Source organism: Anopheles bellator, chromosome 2 (assembly GCF_943735745.2).
Source record: "Anopheles bellator chromosome 2, idAnoBellAS_SP24_06.2, whole genome shotgun sequence".
In the NCBI taxonomy this organism is placed as follows: Eukaryota; Metazoa; Arthropoda; class Insecta; order Diptera; family Culicidae; genus Anopheles; species Anopheles bellator.
The window spans coordinates 39,149,799-39,173,539 of NC_071286.1; the positions used below are offsets into that span (position 1 = coordinate 39,149,799).

General features: G+C 45.2%; 1 protein-coding gene across 1 annotated transcript in view; it reads left to right on the plus strand.

Moving 5' to 3' along the window:
- Positions 1 to 1,768: 1,768 nt before the first annotated feature.
- Positions 1,769 to 23,741, plus strand: part of LOC131210705 (protein eva-1) — a 65,210-nt gene continuing 43,237 nt past the window's right edge. Inside the window, exons 1-2 of the mRNA XM_058203986.1 lie at positions 1,769 to 1,901; positions 20,817 to 20,939. Coding sequence (XP_058059969.1) covers positions 1,769 to 1,901; positions 20,817 to 20,939 — 256 coding nt within the window. The remainder of the gene's footprint in view (positions 1,902 to 20,816; positions 20,940 to 23,741) is intronic.

Here is a 23,741-nt window from a genome sequence, read left to right on the forward strand (position 1 = left end):
TGCGCTGCTATTTGTGTTGCTTTGCGTGTTCATTGTGGTAACGAACAAAAAATGAGTTTTTTTTCCACCCGTCGGCGACGCGCGGATTCCGGGAATGCCTCGGATGAGTCATGTGACAGCTCAAGTCAACTCACACAAAAGGGGGGAGAATCAAAATCACGACCGAGCTGCACTTCTGTCGCGCGTTATGTGTTTTTAACCCGATTACGTTAAGTCGCACAAATAATGAGAACAATAACCTTTCGACTAACTTTTCCATGGTTTTGTCTTTCCGTTTCCAGCAGACTTTTCCCGTTCGCTGACGTAGCATCGGAGACGGGAGTGGATCGTGTTCCCCATTAGCACCAAACCTGCTTCGGGTGCTTCGCGTGTTCATCTTCGTACGCTGAGATCCCGTTTGTGTTGGGGCAGCCCAGACAAACCGCAGCGCTCGCCTTGCTCCTTGGCGGCGGCGGGACTTTGACGTGACTTCAGGCGACACAGCGATAGGGTTACACGGCATTAAATTAAACATCCGTCTCGCGACTTGTTGGTCGTGTCGAAGAGAAGGCACATGACGCGAGTGCCACCCGGCGGAAGTGTACGGCAAAAAGGACAACATAGCGCTGTTTGCCGACTGTCTGCCGCCACGCTCCGGTAAACATACAAATTGAATTGTCATCATCATCCCATCCCCCGGAGGAAGTGTTAAAATTGCGCCAAATAAAAAAAAACGGGCCCAACAGCGACAGAGATAATAGCGAAATTAAACCAATGCACGGCACCGGGCGGCAGCGCCAGGCCAAGAAATGGCCGCGAAAGGAAATGATGCACACTGTAATTGCGGATAATTGTGGAAATTCGCTTTAACGCCAGCAATTGCCGCTGCTGCTGGCCGTCGGCCCGTCGGTTTAATGGTTAGCCAAACACGTCGGCGCGCACGTTTTACTCATTTACGATGATCCCGGCGCTGGGCAGGACGATTGACATTGCGCCGATCTGGTGCCGAAACAAGGGTTCGGCGGTAAGGGCGACGAAATCAGCACGCACCGGAGTCCGGCTCGGTGGTCGATCCAGAAACGTTGAGGTCGAAAATTAAAACTCGAACACAATTAAAGTGTGCGCGAAATACGGCCAACGGCCTGTTTATTCATTGTGGTCACCGAATTAAGCAGCGTATTAACATAAATCTAGCAAAAAAAAAACAAAAAGGGAAACCGCGCCAGATCGCCAACCGCATCCGGTTCGGCCAAGGTGTAGGAAGCTGCCGGGGCTGCCGGGATGTACACGGAGCCAAACAAATTGGTTACGACAGTGTTAGTGAGGATGGCGTGAAATATGGGTGAGTGAAAAATTAAAAAACACAAAAAAAGGAAGCACAAATATCCAGCAACTCCACGGGGGGATTCGGTGAAGTTTAATAATGACCACAAAATGAATAAAGGAGATAAGCCACATGAAAATCTGTTGTGTAGGGAGCCAGCCCTCTCCCCACGGGATTACGTTGGGTGGCATTACAGTGAAGTAAATAAGCCAAAGTAAATGGAGTGCGTCGATTGTCGTTTATACAGTGTGAAATAAATATAGAGAGAAGGGTGGTGCCAGTGTGCGTGTACATGTGTGTGTTTGAGTGATCGTAGTGCTTTGGTGTAAGGAATCGTACCCCAGTGCGCGCGTTGTTTCTAGTTGTACTAGTGTCGGATCGCCGGAGTTGTGGCGAAAGCTTTCTCGAAGTGAGAATTTAGCAGAATTTAATTGTCTTAGCCAAACCCACCAAACGGCCATCGGAATGGAACTGAGGCAGCTTAAAGTGATCCCGCACAGCCCGTTCGATTGGATTTCCATCTTCATGCTGCTGACAGCATGGCCACCGACGTTGCGGGCGGATCCCGATACACAAATATTCCGCGTGGATCCGCTAGGTAAGCATCCTTCAAGCCTGCAAGCATGTGTTTGTAGTTTTGTAACTCAACTCGAGCAATTTATTCACCGAACGACATGAACGTTCGCCGTACATTCGACTGACTTTGACCAGTGTTCAAATGATCCCTTGTTAATCTCTTTAAGCATTTGTGTTTATTTGCCCATTTACACAACCACCACAATTTCCGCACAATGCTCCTACACATCCGAAAAGCTACATCCGCCCCTTTTGGCTGGAAACAACAGCTAGCAGTTATTCGGTGGTCGGAAGCAAGTCGGTGTTCGATTCATGTTCTCTACCTCAAATGCCACTACAAATCATTTGCAGGAACCGACCAGCAAACGGGGCCTAGCCGCGGCATCCGGCCGGACACTGGGTGGATTGAACGACTCATTCCACCGCCATTAGCCTGCGCTTTCGTGCGAAGCACTAAAGCAGTGCAACAATCGATTCCAACTAGCGGTGATGGCCCCGAGCATGATTAATGAATGAGCGATTGGACGACACAGATGACGATAGGAACCTATGCATCATCATCGTGCCCGGGAGCTACTGTGTGGCCTCCCTAACACAACGCTGACGCTGATCCTGAACAACAACCCATCAGCGACCGATTATAAATCTATCAATTAAACACACATGCGCTTTTCGGTTGACTGGCTGTGGGGCCGAAGTCTGATTTGAAGAGAGTATTCTGCCACTTTTAATGCCAAAGCCGGTGGATGTGAAGTTATTTATTTGGCACATTCTTCTCAAAAATAGAAAGAACTCACCCCCACTGGGCGGCAGTCACAAACTGACCGCAAACTGTGCGGAATATTTCGTTCGAAACCCTAATAAGGACTGTAAGGGCTGTAAACGACCACGGTGCTGACCATGCGCTGTTCCATTAAAACCTTTTGGGCTGTACCTCGCCAAACGTTAGCAAGATAGTTGCTGCTGTCAATGGTTTTGTGAACAATTTCCATTACCTTGTGTCAGAAATGGTAGCGGGAAATCTGTGCATAGATCGGACGAGGGGAATGTTTTCCCGTGGAAACCCAAACAGGAAGTCAGGAAAAGTTTGCCCATCGAACGCCCGTTAGTAGGATGCAGGGTGGGAACAAAACATTACCTGCGTAGTGTGATGTCCAGCCATTCGGCCGTCCGCCATTAAAAACAATCTGGATCGAGCGGCTGAACTCGATGCGTGGGCCTCAAATAAACTTTTCGCTCAAATTCAATTCATTTAGCATCAGTTGTGGGCCCGGGATCGACCTAAAACGCAAATCTGAATCTAGAGTTTTGACATTTCGGCTCCCTCGGCTACCCGAACCGGGCCGGCCAAGACCCGGTCGGTCAAAACTTTATCGACATCTTGTTTTTCTTAGCTCACACCCGCCTGGGCCTCGGGCTGGTTCGTTGTTTGCAAACTATTATCCCTACTCGTGGCCCTAAGCAAACGAAGGAGCCCATAAAACCCATGTGTATCCCGGTGGCGGTTTTCTGTGTGGCAACTAGCGGGCGGGCAGCAACAAATGAAACACAACGACCGGTACGACGGTACGACTTTCTGGAACATGTTTACATTGGTTCTGCCGGACGGAGCGTGGAGCGTGTGAGGATTGTTGAATCTGGTGAACTTTTTTGCTGATCCCTTTCAGAACTCGAAACCTTGCTCGGGCGGCGCTTTCTCTCTTCGAAAGATAGAAATAAGTTCCGATCGCCGCTGACCACTGGAATAATTCTTCACTCTACGCCAGAAGCCAAGAGTGGAACGCCAGCCATTTGCGAGTATCCCGAAAAGTTAATATTTTAATTTGCCACACTCGACTGACAATGTTGAATTCTCTACTCACTTTGCATAAATTGAAGTCCTCATCAGCGCGACGCACGGGCAGAGATTGTAACGTTACAATATTTCATTTTCATATTTGCTGCAAATTTCAGAGATTTCTCCGAAAGGACCCGATCGTGCCCGACTGCCCTGCAATCGTCCGCCGGAGCGTGCAGAGGCGTTACAAAGTCAGAAAAATATGTCGCATTTTTTCCACCCTTCGACATGCGCCATGTGTGGACGTTACTTATCGTCCCGGAGTGTGCATAGCGGGGTCCGATAAGGACCGGGCGCCGAACATTCGCAGTGGACCGTCGGACTTTGGTATATTTATATACCGAAACCCGGCCTGGCCAGTGTCCGGCACCACCACCGATTGCACCTATTCAAAGAGGGGTTTGGCGTCGGCTTTGGAAAAATGAACGCCATGAACGTTCTGGGATACCGAAAGGATACCGAAGTTTAGTGGCAGCGAGCGGATTTGGCTGCGCCGGCAAAAAAGCGGCTCCGTATGATATATCTGCCATGAGGCTGGCTTCGAAAGATGACTTTTTATTATGTTTGATCTGGGCCGTGGGCCGAGTTGTGGGCCGAGGACAGTAGAATTCGGCCTTCCCTACACCACCAGGTTCTTCTGCTTCGGGTCGGAGCAGTCTTCTCGTAGTGGCAACCATGCCCCATTTCCGTGAGTGTGTGAGTGTCCAGTACTCGGTCGGAGATCTTGGGGATCCGCCGAGGGTGAAGATACCCACTGCCAACGAATGGCAAACAAGACCGAAAAGGGTTTCAGGGAGGAACTGGTGGGCAGGGATTGATTAAATTTACGATGCCATGCCCGACGCACGGGCAACACCCATCTGCAGAGCGTCCGATAAAGGATTACGGATTAAATCTACTGCTACCGGCTACACTTTTAACATGTAACTGAATTATGTAAATGGAGCGTTGTCACTTTTTTCGCCCGACTGCTGCCTGGCTGGCTGGTGCCCGGGTTCTGGCAGCCCGTCAGAATAGCCCGTTCCGCGTGGTTCACTCGACCCCGAATGTTCCACGGCCAAGCAAACGTCTTTCCGCTACCGTTCCGTAGAACCTCGTCTTTCTCGTACGGCTTAGGCACTTGCCCGACGCCTCACGACGACAACGCCCACTTAGCGACAAGGGCAGGGCATACGGGCCGTGACACCACCGGGCAACCGAGCACCGGGGAAGCCCGGATTACACTGTTCAAATGTTTCAAAAACTCCGGCTTTCGGGAATAAAGCTCATCAACAATGGGGGATAACATTTAAATTTTTATCACCAGAATGTGAAGCGATGCGCACCTAAGAAAGCATATTTTTTATGCTCCTAGCTGTTGATTCAATAAAGATGATTTCGGAGCGCTTCAGGCTTTGCATTGATCCGGAATCTCTAGAGTAAATAAATCGTCAACGCCCGCGAAGCCCCTCCGAATGACGAGTGCCGAGTGTCGGGCTGCTGCAATTTTAGATTCAATTGATCCTCAACTAAATGGCGAGAATCGGGCAGAGAGGAAGCACTCGAAAAGCTTGATTTATGGGTTCTCGAAAATATCTTCGCTTAGCACCAGAGCCGGGACAGTGCGGCACTTTGGTCGATACACAAGGTCCGATCTCCAAATGAACGGACTGGCCCAACCATAAATCGTGCAACATTTAAAACCACACTGCTGCCCCCCACCGGGTCCCTTGTTAAATCGTTTCATTGCGCTCCGCAAGGTGATAAATAAACAGTTCCGGAGAAAAAAAAAACGGACAGTTTCATGATGAGGCTGAAAAGTAAAACCGAAAAAAAACAAATAATATCCAAAGCTGAAGTTACATTAAGCCTCATACTTCCGTCGAAGCTATGCTATGGTCTGCGCGTGGGTAGGAAATAATAAACGACATACTTCATGAAAGAATGATCGTAAAAGCATCAGAAACAGTGCGCAGGAATGCACACTAATGGCGTCAGGCAGCAGGAAAAGCTGTAAAACTTTTGCATTTCGGTCGCGCGCGATGCCGGATGCGTATGGAAATTTGGGCCCACCGGCGATGGTTCCTAGCCGACGGCGGCTCGAAACAAACCCAGAGAGACGAAAAAGGTTTAAATTGTTTGTCAATTTTCCCTCAGAATCGTTCCGGAACAGAAATAGTTTTCCACCGAATAACCCGACTGCCACCACCGCTTGTTAGTTGGTGGACACTGGCATTCCCGGCCGTGGAATGTTTGGAGCCTGCCTGATTCAATTTATGCTCGCCAAAAACTGTTGTTGCTCGCTCTCTCTCCCTCTCTCCCTCCCTCTCTAGCTCGACATGTTGTAGCACACATCTACCGGTGCGCGACATCATCCATCTAGCGTCTGCTCATCGCCCAGTGAAACTGAGGCGCGCAATGGGCGTAGATCGAAATGATGTCATAGAAAATCCACGAAAATCAGTCATGTTTTATTGATGAAGAGCCTTCACGAGCGGGTTGGAATGTATTTTACGCTCTGTTGGTGGCGATGTCGGAGAGATGCGATCGGTGGACCCTCGTTAGAATGTTTTCGTGAATTGATTTGACGTTAACTTCTCGTTAACACCTCTTAATTCTTTCCTACGGCTCCGAAACGCTTCGTTGCCACTGCCGAGGCGTAGACGAAAAGCTATCCGTTAAGCCGTTGAGTTTGAGGGATGAAATTACCACTCGGCCCTTGTGGCGAATGACGAAGTACGCTAGAGAAAGTTTCAACGAGCACATCCCGACCGAGCTACATGTGACCAACTTTGCAGCATGCCCCCGATGGCGAATCACGTTGAAGAGTACGCCACCGGTGGTACCATTAAACACCGACTGCTGAATGGAACCGAACCAAATTTGCGGATAGAGAGTATGGACAAAAAAAGACGCATGTCTAAATTGTGCCAATAGTGCTCGACGATGTAATCATGGGGAGCCACTTTCCAGCGCGGCAACAATAAACCGGGTGCGATGCAGCAATCCTACACTTCGCTGGAATACCCCATTGTGTCCCGAGTACACTCGGCGCACAGTGAAACTATTTGCTCTACATCCTCTCGATGGTGGATCGGGTTTGTCAAAAGTTCCCACAGCCACCGCAAAGAGGCTCGTGCAGTGCTTCACACAATAGCGTTAGGTGGAAACCTATTACGCCTCTGCTGGGCAGTGGCCCAGTGGTTCCAGCCCATGCTGGCTACTATTGCACAACTTTCAATGCTGTAAAATGGCCACTGTGCCTTTGGGTGTTATGCCGGACTGATTGCTAATTCGGTGGATCATTTACAGTCACGCTGAAGGACCTTTTTAAAACGTTTGAAACGAAACATGTACGATGCACACCATTCACATTCATACGTGTGCAAAATGATATTCAAATGTTTTTGCCGATCTATAAAGAATAATGATTAAACGTCTGTGTACGAACCTACAGCTTGAGCTCTCATACTAAATAAGTGTTCAATTGTTTGCAGCGAAGTGTATGCGAATAATTTTAAAACGAATTTGCAACAATGTACGAATAATTTTAATAGTCATGCAGAATGTTCTGTAGCCTACAGGCAACGTTTCATTATGCAAAATATGTGCTTGATTGAAATGTAAGCTGCCACGTTTGCGCGTTTTGCACCGGGACAACCAGATCAGATCAGGGAAGGTGGAAACCCGATTGTTATCATAAATTTCCCCCGAGTTGCTAACGACAGCGTGAGGGAACGTTTCAACCTCCTGGTGTCTGTACAATATCCGAAAACGAAATTTAGCCACAAAACTCGGGCCAGTACACGGAGGGCAATAAAGCACCGGCGAGCTATAACTATTATTTATCTCCGCCTCATGGCAGATGAGTGAAATCGAAGGAAAGATCGTCCAAATAGGAAGGGACGCCGGGAAAGGCCATTGTCGGATCGGGCGCGATGGGTGGTTAACGTCACTTGAATTGCTTTGAAATTGCGGGCCATTAAACGAAAATAAAGATTTAGGGAGCGTTATTTTATGAACATAACACGTTTGGGATTTCTTGAAAGGCGCCGCGCTATCCGTGGTTCCCGAGGATCGATTCGAAATATAATTAAAACTAACGAAAACATGCTGCTGCAAACCGAGGTTGCTTTTGGCGGTTTTATCTTCAAAAAATGCTTTGTTTCATGAACGTAAACGTGAACGTTAGAATAAACATGTTTTTGTGAAGAAGGCATGTTAGGGTGATGAGATTTTTTGTTCTGTATAATTCTTTTATTTGTTCATTTTGTTGTGTTCTATGCTTAGCTGCCCATTAGTGCTGCGCGAAACCGTGGTCAGTAAGATAAAAGTGAGCGTTTCAGGTAAATGAGGCAAAGCCAGTGAGGAAAATCCTCATCCCGCAGAAAGAGAAATACTTATTACGCAAAATTGAGATCTTGAGCTGATTGCTTGATTCTTGATTCCGGCACCTCCGGGCTAGCTGGAAGCTTGCACAATGGGAAAATGTAAGCGTAATGAAAGTCTTTTGATCTCAGTTCCTTATATTTGCAACCGAGAAACTATTTTCGTTCTGGCTTCTGTCCCGCCGCAATCGGTGCACAGGTGCACCGTACTCGATATTGTGCAGAGCGACTAAGCAGCTAAAAATTTGAGTGTTGAAGAAGAAAACATACTTTTCCGAGTGTGGGGTTTTGCTCAAAAATTACAAAATGCCGCGACAAACGGACAAGTTCAACATTAGTCATCAGACGAACACGTCCTCGCATCTGTTTCGGCGACGAGTGTTGCTGACGAGAGTAAACACCGCCCGTTGACGATCGAATCGAAGCCAGCTCGGGGCCTCGCTTTCCCATTCCTCTCACAAGCTGCCCTCTTGTAGAGAGGGCTCACGCAGCAAACGTGAGTCCGTTGTCACGAAAATAGCACAGCGTGAACCGGTGTGACACGAGTCAGCGAACAGGCGAGTACGAAAATAGCCGGAAAATCGTCGAGTTCCTCCGCGCTTCTCCGGCCATGCTGCAAACTCGAAATTATGCTCGAAACGTAAACAAACCATCGCAAGCCAGCCGGCCGATTGAAGCAGCTCAGCGCGGAGGAGCTTGGGGCATGCACCCAACGCCCTTTCGGGATCCGCATTCTAGGGATCAATCTACCACGACTGATCGCCTGACCAATTGGGTTGGGAAATTTGTGGAACAAAGCCATACATTTGCGGCCCGATCCATGGGGGCAGATCCTGGATTAAATGAAATCGCCTATTCATGTTATTCTAATGAGTTTCACCCACAGACTCCCAGAATAACACCTACTTTATTTTGACCACGTTGAACGTTCAGATCAATTTATTTCTATTCATGGTGGTGTTTTTCAATGAAACTCGGCACATAGGTGTTTCAAACTGTTCATGCAATTCATCCTTAGCACTATGATCAATAGCCTTATTTTTGGACTAAAGCAGCGTTTAAAGTAGGCAAAGCAAATAAATAAAAATTGACACAACAAAAACGAAGCACGGAGCATGGTTTCAAAAGAATCAATTGTTACTATTGCGGAAAAGCTAAAGCTAAGATTTCAAAGTCCTGAAAAGACCACCAAGCGTTCATAATGCGAGTCACGAGAATCATCGGCATCATACGTTTCGCCGCAACATCCGACCGTTTCGTCTCTCGTAGACCACTGTCATTGGTGGTCTATTTTTACGGTCACCACCCATTATTTAGTTCGGTCGATCAAACCGTTTGGCCGTGGTTCTTGCACCAGATTGTGCCAGATCCGCGAATGTTGGCCGCGCACGAGCAATCGATGCCCACCCGCTTACCCAACAGGAATGTCCCGGCATTAATTTAATTCCCTATCGACAGCAGGTTGGCCTGCTAACCTAATTTAATTCACACAGTGTAGTCGTATATTTTTTAATACGAATATTTTGAATGCTTGTACGCGATACTTATTCACGAGATGAAAAAAGATTCTCTTTGTTCCTAATTGCCTGGATGTTCGATGTTAACCAATTAACCAATGTATAAACTCTAACTGAAATACAAATAATAAAGTATCAAAAAGTTGGCCACAGGCAAAGTACAAGTTACGGCAAGTTCTCCAAGTTCACGCTTGCCGCACCAGTTACAAGGAAACCAATAGCGACGATGACGAACAACTGCTGATAACGGCGATACAGCAAGCGCAGTCCAGTTCTCTGAGTCAACACCACCGGGTACACCACGTGACACCAACAGGTACCGACATGGTTCATCCGGCAGAGCATCAGTCATCACCAACAACGCGTCCTTCGTTCACAATAGATAAGATAAACCGCTACACAGAAATAGGAAAATCAGGAACAAAATGTAAGGAAATAAATCAGTCTTGTCCTAACAGCCGAACCGTGCGTTTCGATCAACGTTTCACATCGAAAGAAACATAACTTACATAACCAACGAGACTTAACGGAGCTAGTCTTAGCATTACTACGTCGAGTGTCTAGGCTCTAAGTCGCACATTTTGCCCACGGAAATTCTGGTTACTTTTGGCAGTTGCCGTACCGTGCTACGGATTTCCATCACCGTTTTCGTCATTGTATTTTGTGTTTTGTTCAACAAAAATGACTCCCGCAGACATGCCTTTCGCACACGCCCATCTCATCCTTCGACCAGTAGATAAAAACGGTCTGTTTCATTCCTCATCGCCCGTAATATTAATCATCCAGGGGGTTTGAAAAGATTTTTTGCTTTAAATCCTTTTGTCAACTATATTGGCTTCAGTGTCACTGTTGCTTAAAAAAGGCGCTGAAGCAGCAAAAATATGCTGTCATTCTTGGATGAGAGGGTAAACCGAAAACCAATATTTTTCGTACACAATAACGTTCATTGGCCATAAATTCGGCTGCTTATGGGCATCGTCAAAGTACTATTTGTCAACATTTCGTAAACAATCGATGGCCATGGTTGGCAAACTAGGGAGCAATGCTTTGTGATCAAAGCCAAACGAGTTTTTGTACTCGTTGAAGAAACAAGAGTCAAAGTAAATTTCATCTATAGAAATCGAACATCTCGTTAGGTGAACTATTTTCATAGTTATTAGGGACTGACATAAAAACGAAAGAGTGTCCAATAATATTGCCTTTCAAAATGGACGATAGGTATTATTTCTTTATTTGTATTAACGTTGCTAGAGCTTTATAAAAAGTTGGGTAAATATATCTGATTCCCGCAATTAGGCTATAGGATGCAACCAGCAAACCCTGCCCTGTCTGACAAGGCAATGAGGAAGAAATAATATTTTTATTGACACAGCTCCAGTCCAGCACTAGCCCGTTTGGCGGAATTATACCCTCCATTACCGTCGAACGATAGAGCAAGTGAAAGTTTAACGCTTCCACCGACCACCAGGCGTCTCCATCAGCGAGCGTAGGGGAAAAATGGGACTCGATAATTGCTGGAACGCTTTGCTGGACTACAGAAGATAGGGCCTTGGGTCGATGGGCGAGCCAACAAATTTTATTAGCTCATAAGTTATCCCGGGGTAATTTAGCAAATTTGCTTTTGGCCTGTGGAGCTTGGAAATGGCGGTTCTTCGCAAACCCTTCGATTTCCGATTGCGGCATGCACGGGTGCAAAAGCAGAGCCAACGATTTCCTGGAATGCGGAGTTAAGCCGCAAAACCATCAGCGCGAAGAGTTTGTTGTCATTGGCGAGAAAAGTAATGAACATTTATTTCAATTTCGAACACCGACAGCTTTTTTCGCCTCGCAGCGGCGCACGGGAAGGCAGAAAAGGATGCCGCCATCGTTTGGCCATCATGGACAGTCGAACAGTATTATTAGCCGTTCGACCACACGGTCCGAATCGTAGACAGATTTCAAACATGCTGACCGGTCGAGCCGGTTACATAACGCAAGTCAACGCCAAAGCAATTTTGGTTGCTGTACGGTATGTCGCGTGCGGCTGACTACCTAGTACGAGAGCTGGTCAATGAAGACGGTCAATTCGTTCCTGGGAAATAACGCCTACAAATGACTGTCCGCAAATTAATGGTGGTGTTAAAGCAGCACTATTACTGGGAAGCTTGTGCCAAGTGGAGTATGTTTGCCTTTCAAGTCATGTTTGGAAAGAAGAAAATTAAATGATGTAGAAATTAGCTCGCTTAGCAGAACCATGTAACTGCTAAGTAGTAAGTTTACATGAGAATATTTTAGTTGATATTTGTAACTCAAGCAAGTCACACTAGTGTAAAAAATTGTTCGAAGTGATATTATTTGAACGATGCTGTTCGAATATATGAAACCCAAAAGCTATAGGAATTGATCTGATACATAATCAAACTTCGAATCAATATTTCTTCATGAGCCGTATACTCTATTAAGCAAACCAGTAAGGATACATTTCATGCCCACAGCGTTTTGAAACCGAAGAATCAACCATGACTTTGAATAGATTCATATTTCAGAGCCGACCACAATGTGCTCGTGGTTGAAACTTCAACGAATTGTTGTGCAAATCTCTTCCATGTTCTATTTTTAAGGCTCTCCGTTGGACCTTTGCTTGTTTACGTTTCGTTTTGTCACCGGACGGGCGGATATCGTACGATTCTAGAACTCACCACGGCTCCAGTAAAGTCGAATGAATAATTTATTTCCACTTATCCTCGCATCGTCAGATAACCGCCAGTAGTGCTCGTTCTCCTCGAGCCCATCGCCTTCAGTTTGAAGTGGTGTTTCCTTTGCGGCTCGGTTGCAACACCTTTCGCTAGACCAGCTCGGGAGTCATACACACTGCGTACGGTGTAAAGAGCATCTTTCACATACTGCCAGGAACAAATGTTCCGAAGCTGAGGAACGCTGGCATCGATAGGTTTGGTGCACGAACTGTACCACTGCGGTTTTGCCCATGTCCCAGTCGAGTGGCATTGCCTATCGAGTGCTTGATAAGCGAACACCCTTCTACATCCTCGCTAACTGCCCGTACGTATTGAGCCGATATACGCATTATTACTCACACATGTAGGTTGTGAAATGCAAAGTGGAAGCCACTGGGGCTGCCAGTAGACAAAGCTAGTCCGTCGAAGATCCTTTGGAAATCTGTCCGAAAAACGGAACGGTAGACAGACCTTCCCATAGGATATGCTGTACAACTGGCCTAGAATGCAGTGGGTCGTTTTTGCTTTGCGAGTTTGCAGAAATTTTGCCGGAATTCTTCGGCGCGTTCACTAGCGTAGGGTCTTTCGAAAACACACAAGAACACCAGCGTGCAGCTGACGCGTAATCGATGCTTCGTTTCGAACATTCCCTACGTCGTTCAACGAAGCGTTGCATCCCGGTGAACGTGATGCACAACTGTAAAGATTGGCTCCAAGACCCATTGTCGTGCAGTTGGCTGGTGTACGTGCAACATTTGCAATAGCTCCCATTGGAAACCCTTTTGAAAACACTCCCGGGTGGAATACCAGCTGTAAGTCAACTTCGCAAACGGATGCACCCTAAAATGGGCGAAGCAAAGAAACAAAAAACTTTCGCTCCTTGCGAATGTGAGAAACGCCTAACGTGATCGTTAGTAAATGTGCATTTCATTCCAAAACTCTGGCATTGGCCAGGGCCAGGGGTCTCCTAGGGTTCTGTGAGCGAAGGAGGATGAAAAATTAAATTCCACTTTACTCCATCCTGCCAATCCACAAGTCTGGCTCGTGTTAGTTCTTGTGTTGCTTTTTTCATCTTGTCTTTTTTCCTGCACAAAGCACCACACTCCGAAATGTGGGGCACATTTGCAGCAGAACACACCACGCCAGGGATGCAGGACCGCTTTTCAATTGCATTTTTCACTTTAGCACTCAACACTCCATCGCTACAGGATTAGCGCCATGCATACGCAACTAGAATGTCTAAGGTGGGTTCGCCAGGTTTTTCGACCTCGAATATGCACCAACTCGTATGCTGGCTGCATAGCACAAAAGCACTTGGTGCCGCAAATCGCTACTGAACAGGAGATGTTACACGATAAAAATATTACCGAATGAATAATAACTTGAAGTGCTTAACAATAGGAAAATACACCGGTTTACTCAGCAATCAAGGATGGAACCATGATCGATAAAAGCACATTTATCTGAGAAGATACGAGCAGTGAGGCGACAGAGACACAGTTTTCCTAATTCGTCACCAAACAAAATTTTGTAATACATATGAAACGCCTATCTGTTGTAAAAGTACTCGTAAAAGTAAAGGTACTAGTAGTGCGCTCGAACTGGAAAAGTGGAAAACGACGGCACGGCGGCGGCGTAAAACTTGATCTATGTAATAAAAATTCGTCGTATCACAGCCGGGACTCGCGAAGGGTACTAAGAAGTTTTGCCACGTACTTTCAACTGAGCCGAAGAAAACTTTTGCTCCGGGAAACTTTTCTGAACCATTGCCGACGGGATAGCGGAGAAATCGTGGGGACCACTGTAAGTTTACCACTACACCCGCCCAGTGGAAATGAGACCCACCGCAAGGGTCGGTGAGCAAACGCTCGACGAATGGTTAAACCTTATGAATGTGAAAGAGTCCTTAACGAGCGCATTCAAAATTGCATTCATACACCTTTGAAAAGGGGGGAAAAAAGTTTCCCGGCCTCTGAATCTAAGGATCAACGTTACGGTTGATTCGAAAAATGTTACGCATACGTCAAAGAATGTTAAACATAAGCGTTTGTTAAAATGTTAAATGTTTCTTGTATACATAAGCGTATTGTGCATGAATCTATACACTTTTACCTGTTTTGTAAACTACGGTTAAGCTTAGAACCTCCGCGAGAAACACTTTTGTTTTCACGACTCCTTCACAGAACCGTTAATGTGCCGAGTAATGGTACTGGCAGTGCTTGGTTCAAAGATTTATTGGATTAATTTTTTCACAGATAAATTATTCCAGCTAGTCGTCGTCGGAAAGTTCCGATATTGGATTGCCATGGTCGATTTTTCTCTTCATTTTCTCGTCGATCAATTCCGAGCGTAGGGTTGAAGTTGATCCATTGGAGCCCGGAAAGTGGAAAAAACACTCAATAAAAGTGTAAAATTCTTCGAGGAACGGAGGTAATGGAACGACAAAGGACCAAAGAATTTGCGCCACGAGAGGTGCGCAGTGGAAGAGTAACGATTTTCGGTTCGGGAGATAGTGCCAGATACTTCAACCTCCTTGAAACCTCCTCCTTCAGGTCCTTGAAAGAAGTTGACAATTTTTGCGCCCTTCGTTTTGCACCAACACATTTGTCGTATGCCTTGTGGCGTGTCTTTAAATTTGCTTCCGTTCCGTTCTTCCAGAAGCCACCTGGCGTATACGATTTTTCACCTCATCAGGGAAAGCAAAATAGGACACAGCTACGTGAAGTCGCAATGGTAGACGTTGCATCCTTAACATTGACTCCAATTTATTTTTCGTTAGCTCTGCTTTACGCTTCATTTTCAATTCGTTGCAAAAAGTACAACCTTTTGTTAACCGAACTGCAGTTTGTAGAAAATTGCACATGATAGAAGGCTTATGCTGATTAAAATCCAACAACGGTTTTTGGTAAAACGTATTAAAAGTCTTACCCTGAAATAGTAAAACTCACAATGCTTCGCGATGCATCATAAAAGAAGTACGAAAAAGGAAAGCACAAATGGGAGATTCTAAGAAACCCGAAAACACAAAGTTTCTTACACTTTCGGAGAATGACTTGATCGTATTATCATCGGCGTTGTGAAGTTCGACATGCCCTACATTCCTAATCGGCTTTGGACGGCCAGAAGCGTGAATCGCTGGCCTCTTGACACCGAACCAGCCTTCGATCGGTTTGTCACTCTCAAAGCAGCGTTTTCTGAAACGGTGCCCATCTTTAACATAACTTCTAGTAAAACCCGTCCACCTTACTGAACGAGATCCGAAACAATTTTGCATCCGCTGTTACGGCCTCGTTTCACAAACGCAGTGCGATTGGCACTTCCGGCGACCGGCCGGGGATAGGGCCCCGGATGCTGCGCTTTCAATTTCTGTCCGGCCAGCCAAATTTAGTGGGCTGTCATGGCGGATGCGAAAACAATGCCGGCCCGGTCGCAACGATCTGGTTGCGGTCTGCAAGCATAACAAAATGGTTTCCTCCATTCTGGCGCAACGAGCGCAAACAATCGCCGTGCCACATCCGGCACCGGCGCGCATCGTCTTAGATTTGGATTGGTTTTCAATTTGTGATTTATGCTTTACTTCTCCCCTGCGGTGGTTTTTGTTTTGGTTATTCGGTATGCCTTTGCATAATCAACACCTCGACGTTCGCTGAAGCATGAAACGCAAATACCGCCACCAGCCACGCTGGTGAGAGTTCGTAGAAATACCGGAAGCGAATGTTTGTCGATCGGAGGTCCGCCAAATTGATACATTTCCGCAAAAAGTCTGTGCCTCAACATGACTGCACGAGCATTCAATAGGAAGTTGTCGTTTACGCAATCAATAAAATCATTTTTCCACCATTTCAGCCCCAAGATTGGAGCACAGAGAGTGCTGAATTTTGGTAGTGCGTAAGTAAGAGACTAACTTTGGATTGTACCCTGTTTACATCTACCGTTTCTGGATAGACTTTCAACACTGAAAGGATCTCATTCGAGGTTTTGCTTGATTTTACTATACGGAAAAAAATCTATACTAATATACTTTAGTCTCAATAATACTTTCCTATTCTCAATATGCCTCATAATACTAGAAATTAAATTACAATATTACAATTACAATTTAACGACAGCAGCATCATGCGTTGTTGATTTTAACATACAGGCTGATCCATTTCGTAGTTTCAAAATTACAGAGCTGGCATTTTACTGATACATCTCTCAACCCAAGTCAACCTTTCAATTCAATGTCTGCCATTTTTGTTGTCATCCCGTTGGAGCAACATGTTTGTTAGAAGAGAACAAACTGTATGATAAAAACGTGCCATTAAAAACATAACTTTTCACGTATTATTTTAAGATTGTTTTTGATACTACGTTACGGATGACCTTGTACCTGTGAGTTTCCTTATCGAACAGAAGGCCACATCGTGCAATAAATTGTTGACAAAACGTTAAAATTCAAAACCAAAGTGGTTCATTTTCCAGCATTAACTTTCGGTGCGGTTGCGATCGGCATTTACTTTCACACTCTATCAGCCTCACAACTTCAGCAGCGGCTGGGCGATAGTTGATAGCACGTCATTGAGATCATTGCCATTTTTTGAAGTAGCACCTTACTTACGCAGCACTTGGGTGTTTCGGGAACAATTTATATTGGAATACTTTAGCAAACTTTTCGTCCTCCACACGCCATTCGATGAGCCGGCCGACACGGGCCGACACGAGCCGCTACGTTGTTTGGTAAATTGTGTTCGACAACGGAGGTGGTGAGATGACACTGGCAACGCAGAAGATGCGAGATGACTTTCACAACTTTCCGTTGAAAATGGCGGGGATTTTGTTTCACGGGAAGAAAGCTTAAAAAAAACCTTCACTCGGCTCGCTTGAATGGTTTCCATCGTTGTGTGGCGGGAAAAACGCGTTTTCCTCCGGTATCGGATGTTTTGTTTTGCTTTACGTCCCTTTTTTTGCCCACCTTACCTGTACGGTGAATGGAATTTCGGAACCGGGTTTTTGTTCCGGTGTTTTTTTTCGTTTCCTGTTTCCTTCCGCTTTTTTTGGGATTGGCGGTCCCTTTATGTTATGCTCATCTTTGGGTCGCGGCAGAGCCCAGCCAACGGGCCGCCCGCCACGCCGAACCTGGCCGGCGAACCTGAGTTTGGCGATGGGAGTTTTGCGAAATGGAGCATATAATTTACAACACCGTCTGACTCGTTGTCAGTGATTTATCAACGATAGCGGGAAAAACAGACTACGGCAGCGTACGACGCCCGAGGGCACTTTCCCGGGGCCAGGTGACGCTACGGCCGGGTAGACGGCCGGACTCCGCCCCGCGGTGGGGCTCCATTATGTAAAAGGGCATTTGTCTCAAGTCCAACGCCGACCGACGGCTCGGCGCTTTCCTCAATCGCCTGGTCCGTTCGGGTTTGGACGCCCCGAAGACGAAAAGGTGTGTTTTACGCATGTAACCATCAGCGGGGGAAAAGTTGTGGAAATTTAATTTCTGGAATAAGCTGTTAAGTACGGCGATGATTTGTAGCCGTGGGACTCACGGTGGCTCAAAATTCATCAGCGACGAAGGAGAAAGTTTGTTCCCGGAACACACGAACCGCATGAAGTGCACATCTTGCGGCGGCCCTACGAGGAGTTTGTTTTTTTTTTTTGGTAGATGAACAATGGCTGACGAGTATTTAGAGAACCTCGACCAGCCTCATTTGAGGTCGTTGCAACGGTGGCTACCGTTACAAGTAATGGTGCGCATCCACTCTTAGTTTAATTGAAGCGTGGAATGCTCCATCGAAAGTGCAACATGTACAGAAGTAGGATTTTTTTAACTTTTCCGGAATCAGCTTGAACTCAGCAGGATTCGAAAATCTCTGGAAACCCCACAGTATGCTCTCCGTTAGCATTGATTGTTAGCATAGCATTAAATAAGAATGAATTTAACCACACCATGTAGGCTTTGTAGACCGAATCACCTAATTTAAGACCTTCATTGAGACACGAAAAACTTGTTACGAACCCCACCGAAAAAAACCACAAGATTTTCGTTTATTCTCAAAGGATTACTTATTTTTTTTACGTTTTTTTTATAACATTCCACTGCTTCACAAACCAACCAGCCTCTCGTTGGCGTTTCTCAAACCTGCCTTTGTCACGTCTTTTGGACCATGTTTTGTCGGAATTCTGTGTCGTCATCTTCCGTTCTCGCAGTGGGTCATCCAAGGGCCGCGCGTTCTGGGCCGTGCCGGCTACGTGAGCGGCTCCCTCGGGTAATTCATGAAGAAAGAGAAACGTGAAGCATTCCTAATCTCCTCAAAGAGCATTTGTAGGACTTTTCGGTTGAAAAGTTACTGTGCCCCTGGAGCCACCGAAGCTGGCACAAGTTTTTAATATCCATCCAATGAGCAACGGGCGCCGCTGACTACATCGACCAAATAAAAGCTTCCCCTTATTTCTGCTCTTATCGAGCATCTTATCGCGCGCCCAAATTGGTGCCACAAGTAAATTTGGTTGGCACGCGGTGCTGTCTTCGCCGTTGCCGGGAGTCGTTTCGTTTTTGGCTGCCGTTTCTATCCGGTTATGCTATCCTGTTACTCTCTCTCATCGTGACGCCAACTTCACTCTGCTTCACGACCAGTTTGCTCCGTACTTAGTGTCAGCGGTTATTTGGAACGCACAAACGGTCGATTGTAAAATCCAAATGAAATATCTCGCAATGGTCTTACCGAAAGCTAATTAGCGGCCTCACCCTGTATCTGTGAGTGAGCACAACGAAGCACAAAGCACGGGTCGATAATTTTCTATCCCGTTCCTCAGCGTCGCTTCTTTTCGCATATTTTGGGTGTCCGTTGCTTAGCCATTCAGTGTGATGGGAAAGTTCAAGGGTACTTTGAATGACTTACGCAATCTCGTTCGTTTTCCCATTCATTCTACGGTATAATTATTAATCGGCTTAAAATCGGTTGCAATGATCGGTTTCGGCAAAGTACTTAAAATGCAAACTTTTCTCCCGAGTTCGTGGTGAGTTTATTTCCATTTCGCATTTTCCAATTCTGAACGGCAGATGCGGAGCGATGATTAAGGTACCACAAATTACATCAGTGGTTTTAAACAGCGTTATGGCTAACGGTAACCAATCAATAATTACAATTTGTTTGGGCCTCATTTGACTCCTCGTCGTTTCATTTTTCAATGAAACGAGCTCATTCAGCTGTGGTGGTTTGTGAATTTAAAATGGACCAATTATATACAAAACGCAGATTTTTATCATGAAATGTTGATAATAACCCTCTGGTTATCATTCCACTGATCTAGTCACTTTTTTCAATGGCTTCATCGATCGTATACGAGTCATAAATCAGATGATAGACAGAGAATGAATGAGGCAACATACAAGATTCCGGACCAGCGGGAATGACACCCCCCGGAAAATCTGGAAATACATACATTTGGCATAATTTCGCAAAAGATGGTACACTTGACTAGAGCTGAAGCGCTTGAAGCTGATTCTGATTTGTCCTTCAAATATTTCCCAAAACTGGTTGCCAGTGCTCAGCTTTGTGCTGCAGAAATGTTACACACACAAAACGAAATGAAATGAAATGAAATAATTACAAATGAATGAAATAATTACACACAAAACGAATAAAACTCTTGAGATTGCTCTGGCAGTAATGGTAGCCGCACTGTAAAACAACATTTTCCTGTTAACAAATTTGACAGTCCTTATCTGTAGCTCATCAATTTACACCACTGGACAGCTGTGATATGGATAAATTGAAAAACAACTTTGTACTAACCCCAGCTGAACTACATTGAAGAAATACAAATGGTAACATCTTCATCACTCGCTGTCCTTTGGTTTGATCCATCTTCTGCTTCCCAAGCCCATGGTACGGTTTGCTTCAACATTAGTGAATTGTCACCACTGTGTTTCCTGCTGCGTGCTTTCGGTGTCCAAACGGACACCAAACATCGTTCGTTTCCGTCAGCCTCGTAGACAGTCGTCCCAGCTGCTGGTGGACAGGGAAACGTTGTCCATCACACTCCTGGTCCGAATCGTAGCCAACACCGGATATGACCAACTGTTCCTTTCACTCCATCCGTTTTGACCACCCGGTGTGCAATGGATATGGAGTGATTTCCAGCTGATAAACTCGTTTCTCGGTACTACGTCGGTGAAATTTATCGTTCTACGAGCAGTACAGCATTCCTGGGGCTCGATTTGATCCTACAACTACAGTGCGATGTGAGAAGCGATGTCCGATCTAGTGGATGACACAGAACGATGGAAATCAATTGTCACTTGAAAATTGGATAAATAAACCATCGGGTTGACCTGATCTGCGATACATTTTGCCGTTATCGTTGCACTGAATTTAGGCGTCTTCAAATTAAATAAGGATACAAGTGACAAAAATAAAAGATGTTGCGTAAAATACAACAATCAAACACATCTAAAATTACCCTTTCCATACGCATAGTGCAACGAATATAGTCTCCTTTCTCTTATTATTGCAGCTTTACTGTCAGGAACGTTGCGCACATATCAACGGGCAGGTTGTGATCGAGAGTACGTAACGTTGAGCTGTCCTCGGGGAACGAGCATCTCGATCGAGATAGCGCAATATGGTCGGAGTGGTGGTAAGTACATCTGTGTATCTTTTAAAGTACCAGTATTAAAATGACCATTGGGTGACTGGAACAGAATACTAGTTCTTATGCTTCTTTAATTAACGCAACCATCACACTTTAAGGATTACATTAAGGGAAGTGTAATTTTAATTTTAAAGGAAGCGCCGAACGAATGGCATCGAATGATTAATGTGCGCCCGTATTACTCTACTATCTATTCCGTTCTGATGGCGGTGACGATGCTCACGTTCTGTACTTTTCATTAATCAATGCACTGCTCACTGTGTCTGTGCCAAGATAATTGGGATGCTTTTTGTTTTCTAAAACAAAACAAGTCGGTAGACTATTCTGTATCCGTTGCTTGCGCCAACAAAGGAGCATATCAGCCCAGCTTGCTGGCCTTTTTTTGTACTGCCCAATGCTAGGAATGAGGTGACTATTAATTACGACTGTCGAAGTTAAATCATTAAATTTCTAAACTATGCGAAATCGTCTACCAGATTGCACAGTCAGCATTCCTTCCGAGAACCGGGTATTTCACCGAAGTTGAAAGAAACGAAAGATGAAGTGTTAAACGAAGCGATACTTTTTCCCAGCCACTATTTGCAATATACGCTGAACTGATTGAGTGCAAACTGGGTCTGCTCCGTGTTCGCTCACGCGTAATCAATCAATTTCCATCGTCGTGGATTCCTGAGTTCAATCGTCGGCAGACGTTACGGTTCCCTAGTCATCTCGAGCTCCATACAAGCACGCTGAAGGCCACTCAAATTTAAGCTAAATAACTTGGCGAGAAGGAAGTGTAGTTTCTTAAGCTCTTCTAAAGTTGGTAAAACGTCACCCGGGCGTAACCATTTTTGACAATGCAAATGTCGATACAATTTCCGAACCAATGTCTTAGCCACGCAAAAGTCACCCAGTCGAACTTTCGGCAGCGACAAAAACAGTGGCAAACAATGAATGAATAATGGAAAATTAATTAAAAACTTGCTCGTACACGAAGCAAACTTAGTTCGCTTCCTTCGCGGACCCATTTTCCCGAAACCCACTTTCTTGCTACAACAACAAAACTAAAAAATGTGAAATCATAAAATGCTTAGCATTTCGACCTTAGAACCGCCCGGAATTGTCGCTATCATCAAACCGTAACCGCTGTGATGAAGCAACCCCACACTTGGCAATCCAATCCGTCGTTTGGCGAACGTCAAGCAGTTGGTCCTTGGGAAACTCTTTTCCCGAGGCGCTTCAGAAATCAAATTGACTTTTTCGTCGGTTCAATAACTTGAACCGTTCCGCTTTCAACACGGCTTTTGGTAATCGATATTTTCCTCCAGCGACTGGCCCATGCCCAGAAAAAGTAGCACTGGAGAATACTTCAAACTAAGATACCCAATGATTGTAGCGAAAACAATTATCACTCTCCTTCGTTTGACGCATTTTGAGCGAAGAAGAAAAGCTCCCCAAAGCTCCGTAGTACTTCTTAAGTTTATAAACCCAGCTTACGATGCAATTTGTTCAGTTATCAGTCCAGATACATCGCTGAGCATTATAAAACTCTCGAGAAGCTTCGCTGTGTATGCTCCTTCGAGGAAAAGTGGTAAAACGTAGAAGGGTGTTGAATTTGAAGGTTTTCCAACATGATTCTCCAAGGCAATTAGGTTGCCTGCAAATACACTGGCATCAAAGCTTTTCCGTGGAAATACTTCATTTGATGACGGTTATGCAAATATAAATGAACCTTGTTTGCACTTCATGCACAAGAAGCGTTTTAATAGCTGCACAAGAAGCGTTTTAGTTGCTTCAATAAAACTCCTTAAGAAGATATCTTCCAATCCAAATGAAATAAAGATCGTACTTTTTAACACTACAGTTCAGAGTAGAGTAGAGTGTTTTAAGCAGTGAGTTTTGAACACCACCATTAAATCGAATATGGCGGATGGGTTGCTTCTACAAATTCTAATCAACTTTATGTTGGCTCTAATTATCGCCAGGAGGCAGTGTGGCATTAGTTCATTTTGAGAACTTTTCATTTCTCCTTTCATTCACCCCGATCAATTGAGAAAAAAACCAAACCCTCAACAGCCAAATCATTGCCATTGATGAAAGATAAATAGAATCCAACTTCGTCTTAATCAATGATGGTTCAGACTGTCGTCGTGACCTTTGACATAGCGTAACCCCTTCGTAAGCTTGGACGCATTTTGGAATCACGAAAGCAATTCGCCAAAAGTTGAATCAACCACAACATTGCGGGTAGGGTCATTAGTCTGGCGAGCTGGATTAGTTTGGAAAAGTAATGATAACGAAATCACTCTGAGTGATTAGCGGCTACGTTAGCTGCAACGTAAAGACTATAAAAACAACAAACATTGGCTGAACTTGAGCAAGGGTTACCTTTTTCTAATTACACGCAGTCATCGGCCAGCATAATTTGACGATTATGTCCACTCTGGCGTGGAAACCGGATTGTGTTTTCAGTAGATGCCCTTTAAAGTTAACCGGGAATTAACCTCATTTTTTGGAGTTGCTATTCTGCTATTCAATTTATGAAATAGTTACACGATAGTAGGTACGAAATTGTGGCTAAGTTATGTAGCTCAAATCATAAATTTACAAAGTTATTATTGCTTGATGGAAACAGTAGCGCAAACATGGTTTTGTTTTGGAAATAATTAAACAGCTTTCGGTCATGCCGTTGATAATAATTACTCATAGCATACGAGAAAACCCTTCAGCTGAAACATTTAGTCACGTGCCGTAGCAAAGCGATATAAATGAGTGAAATAATTATTATGTCCTTGCTTCACGCTT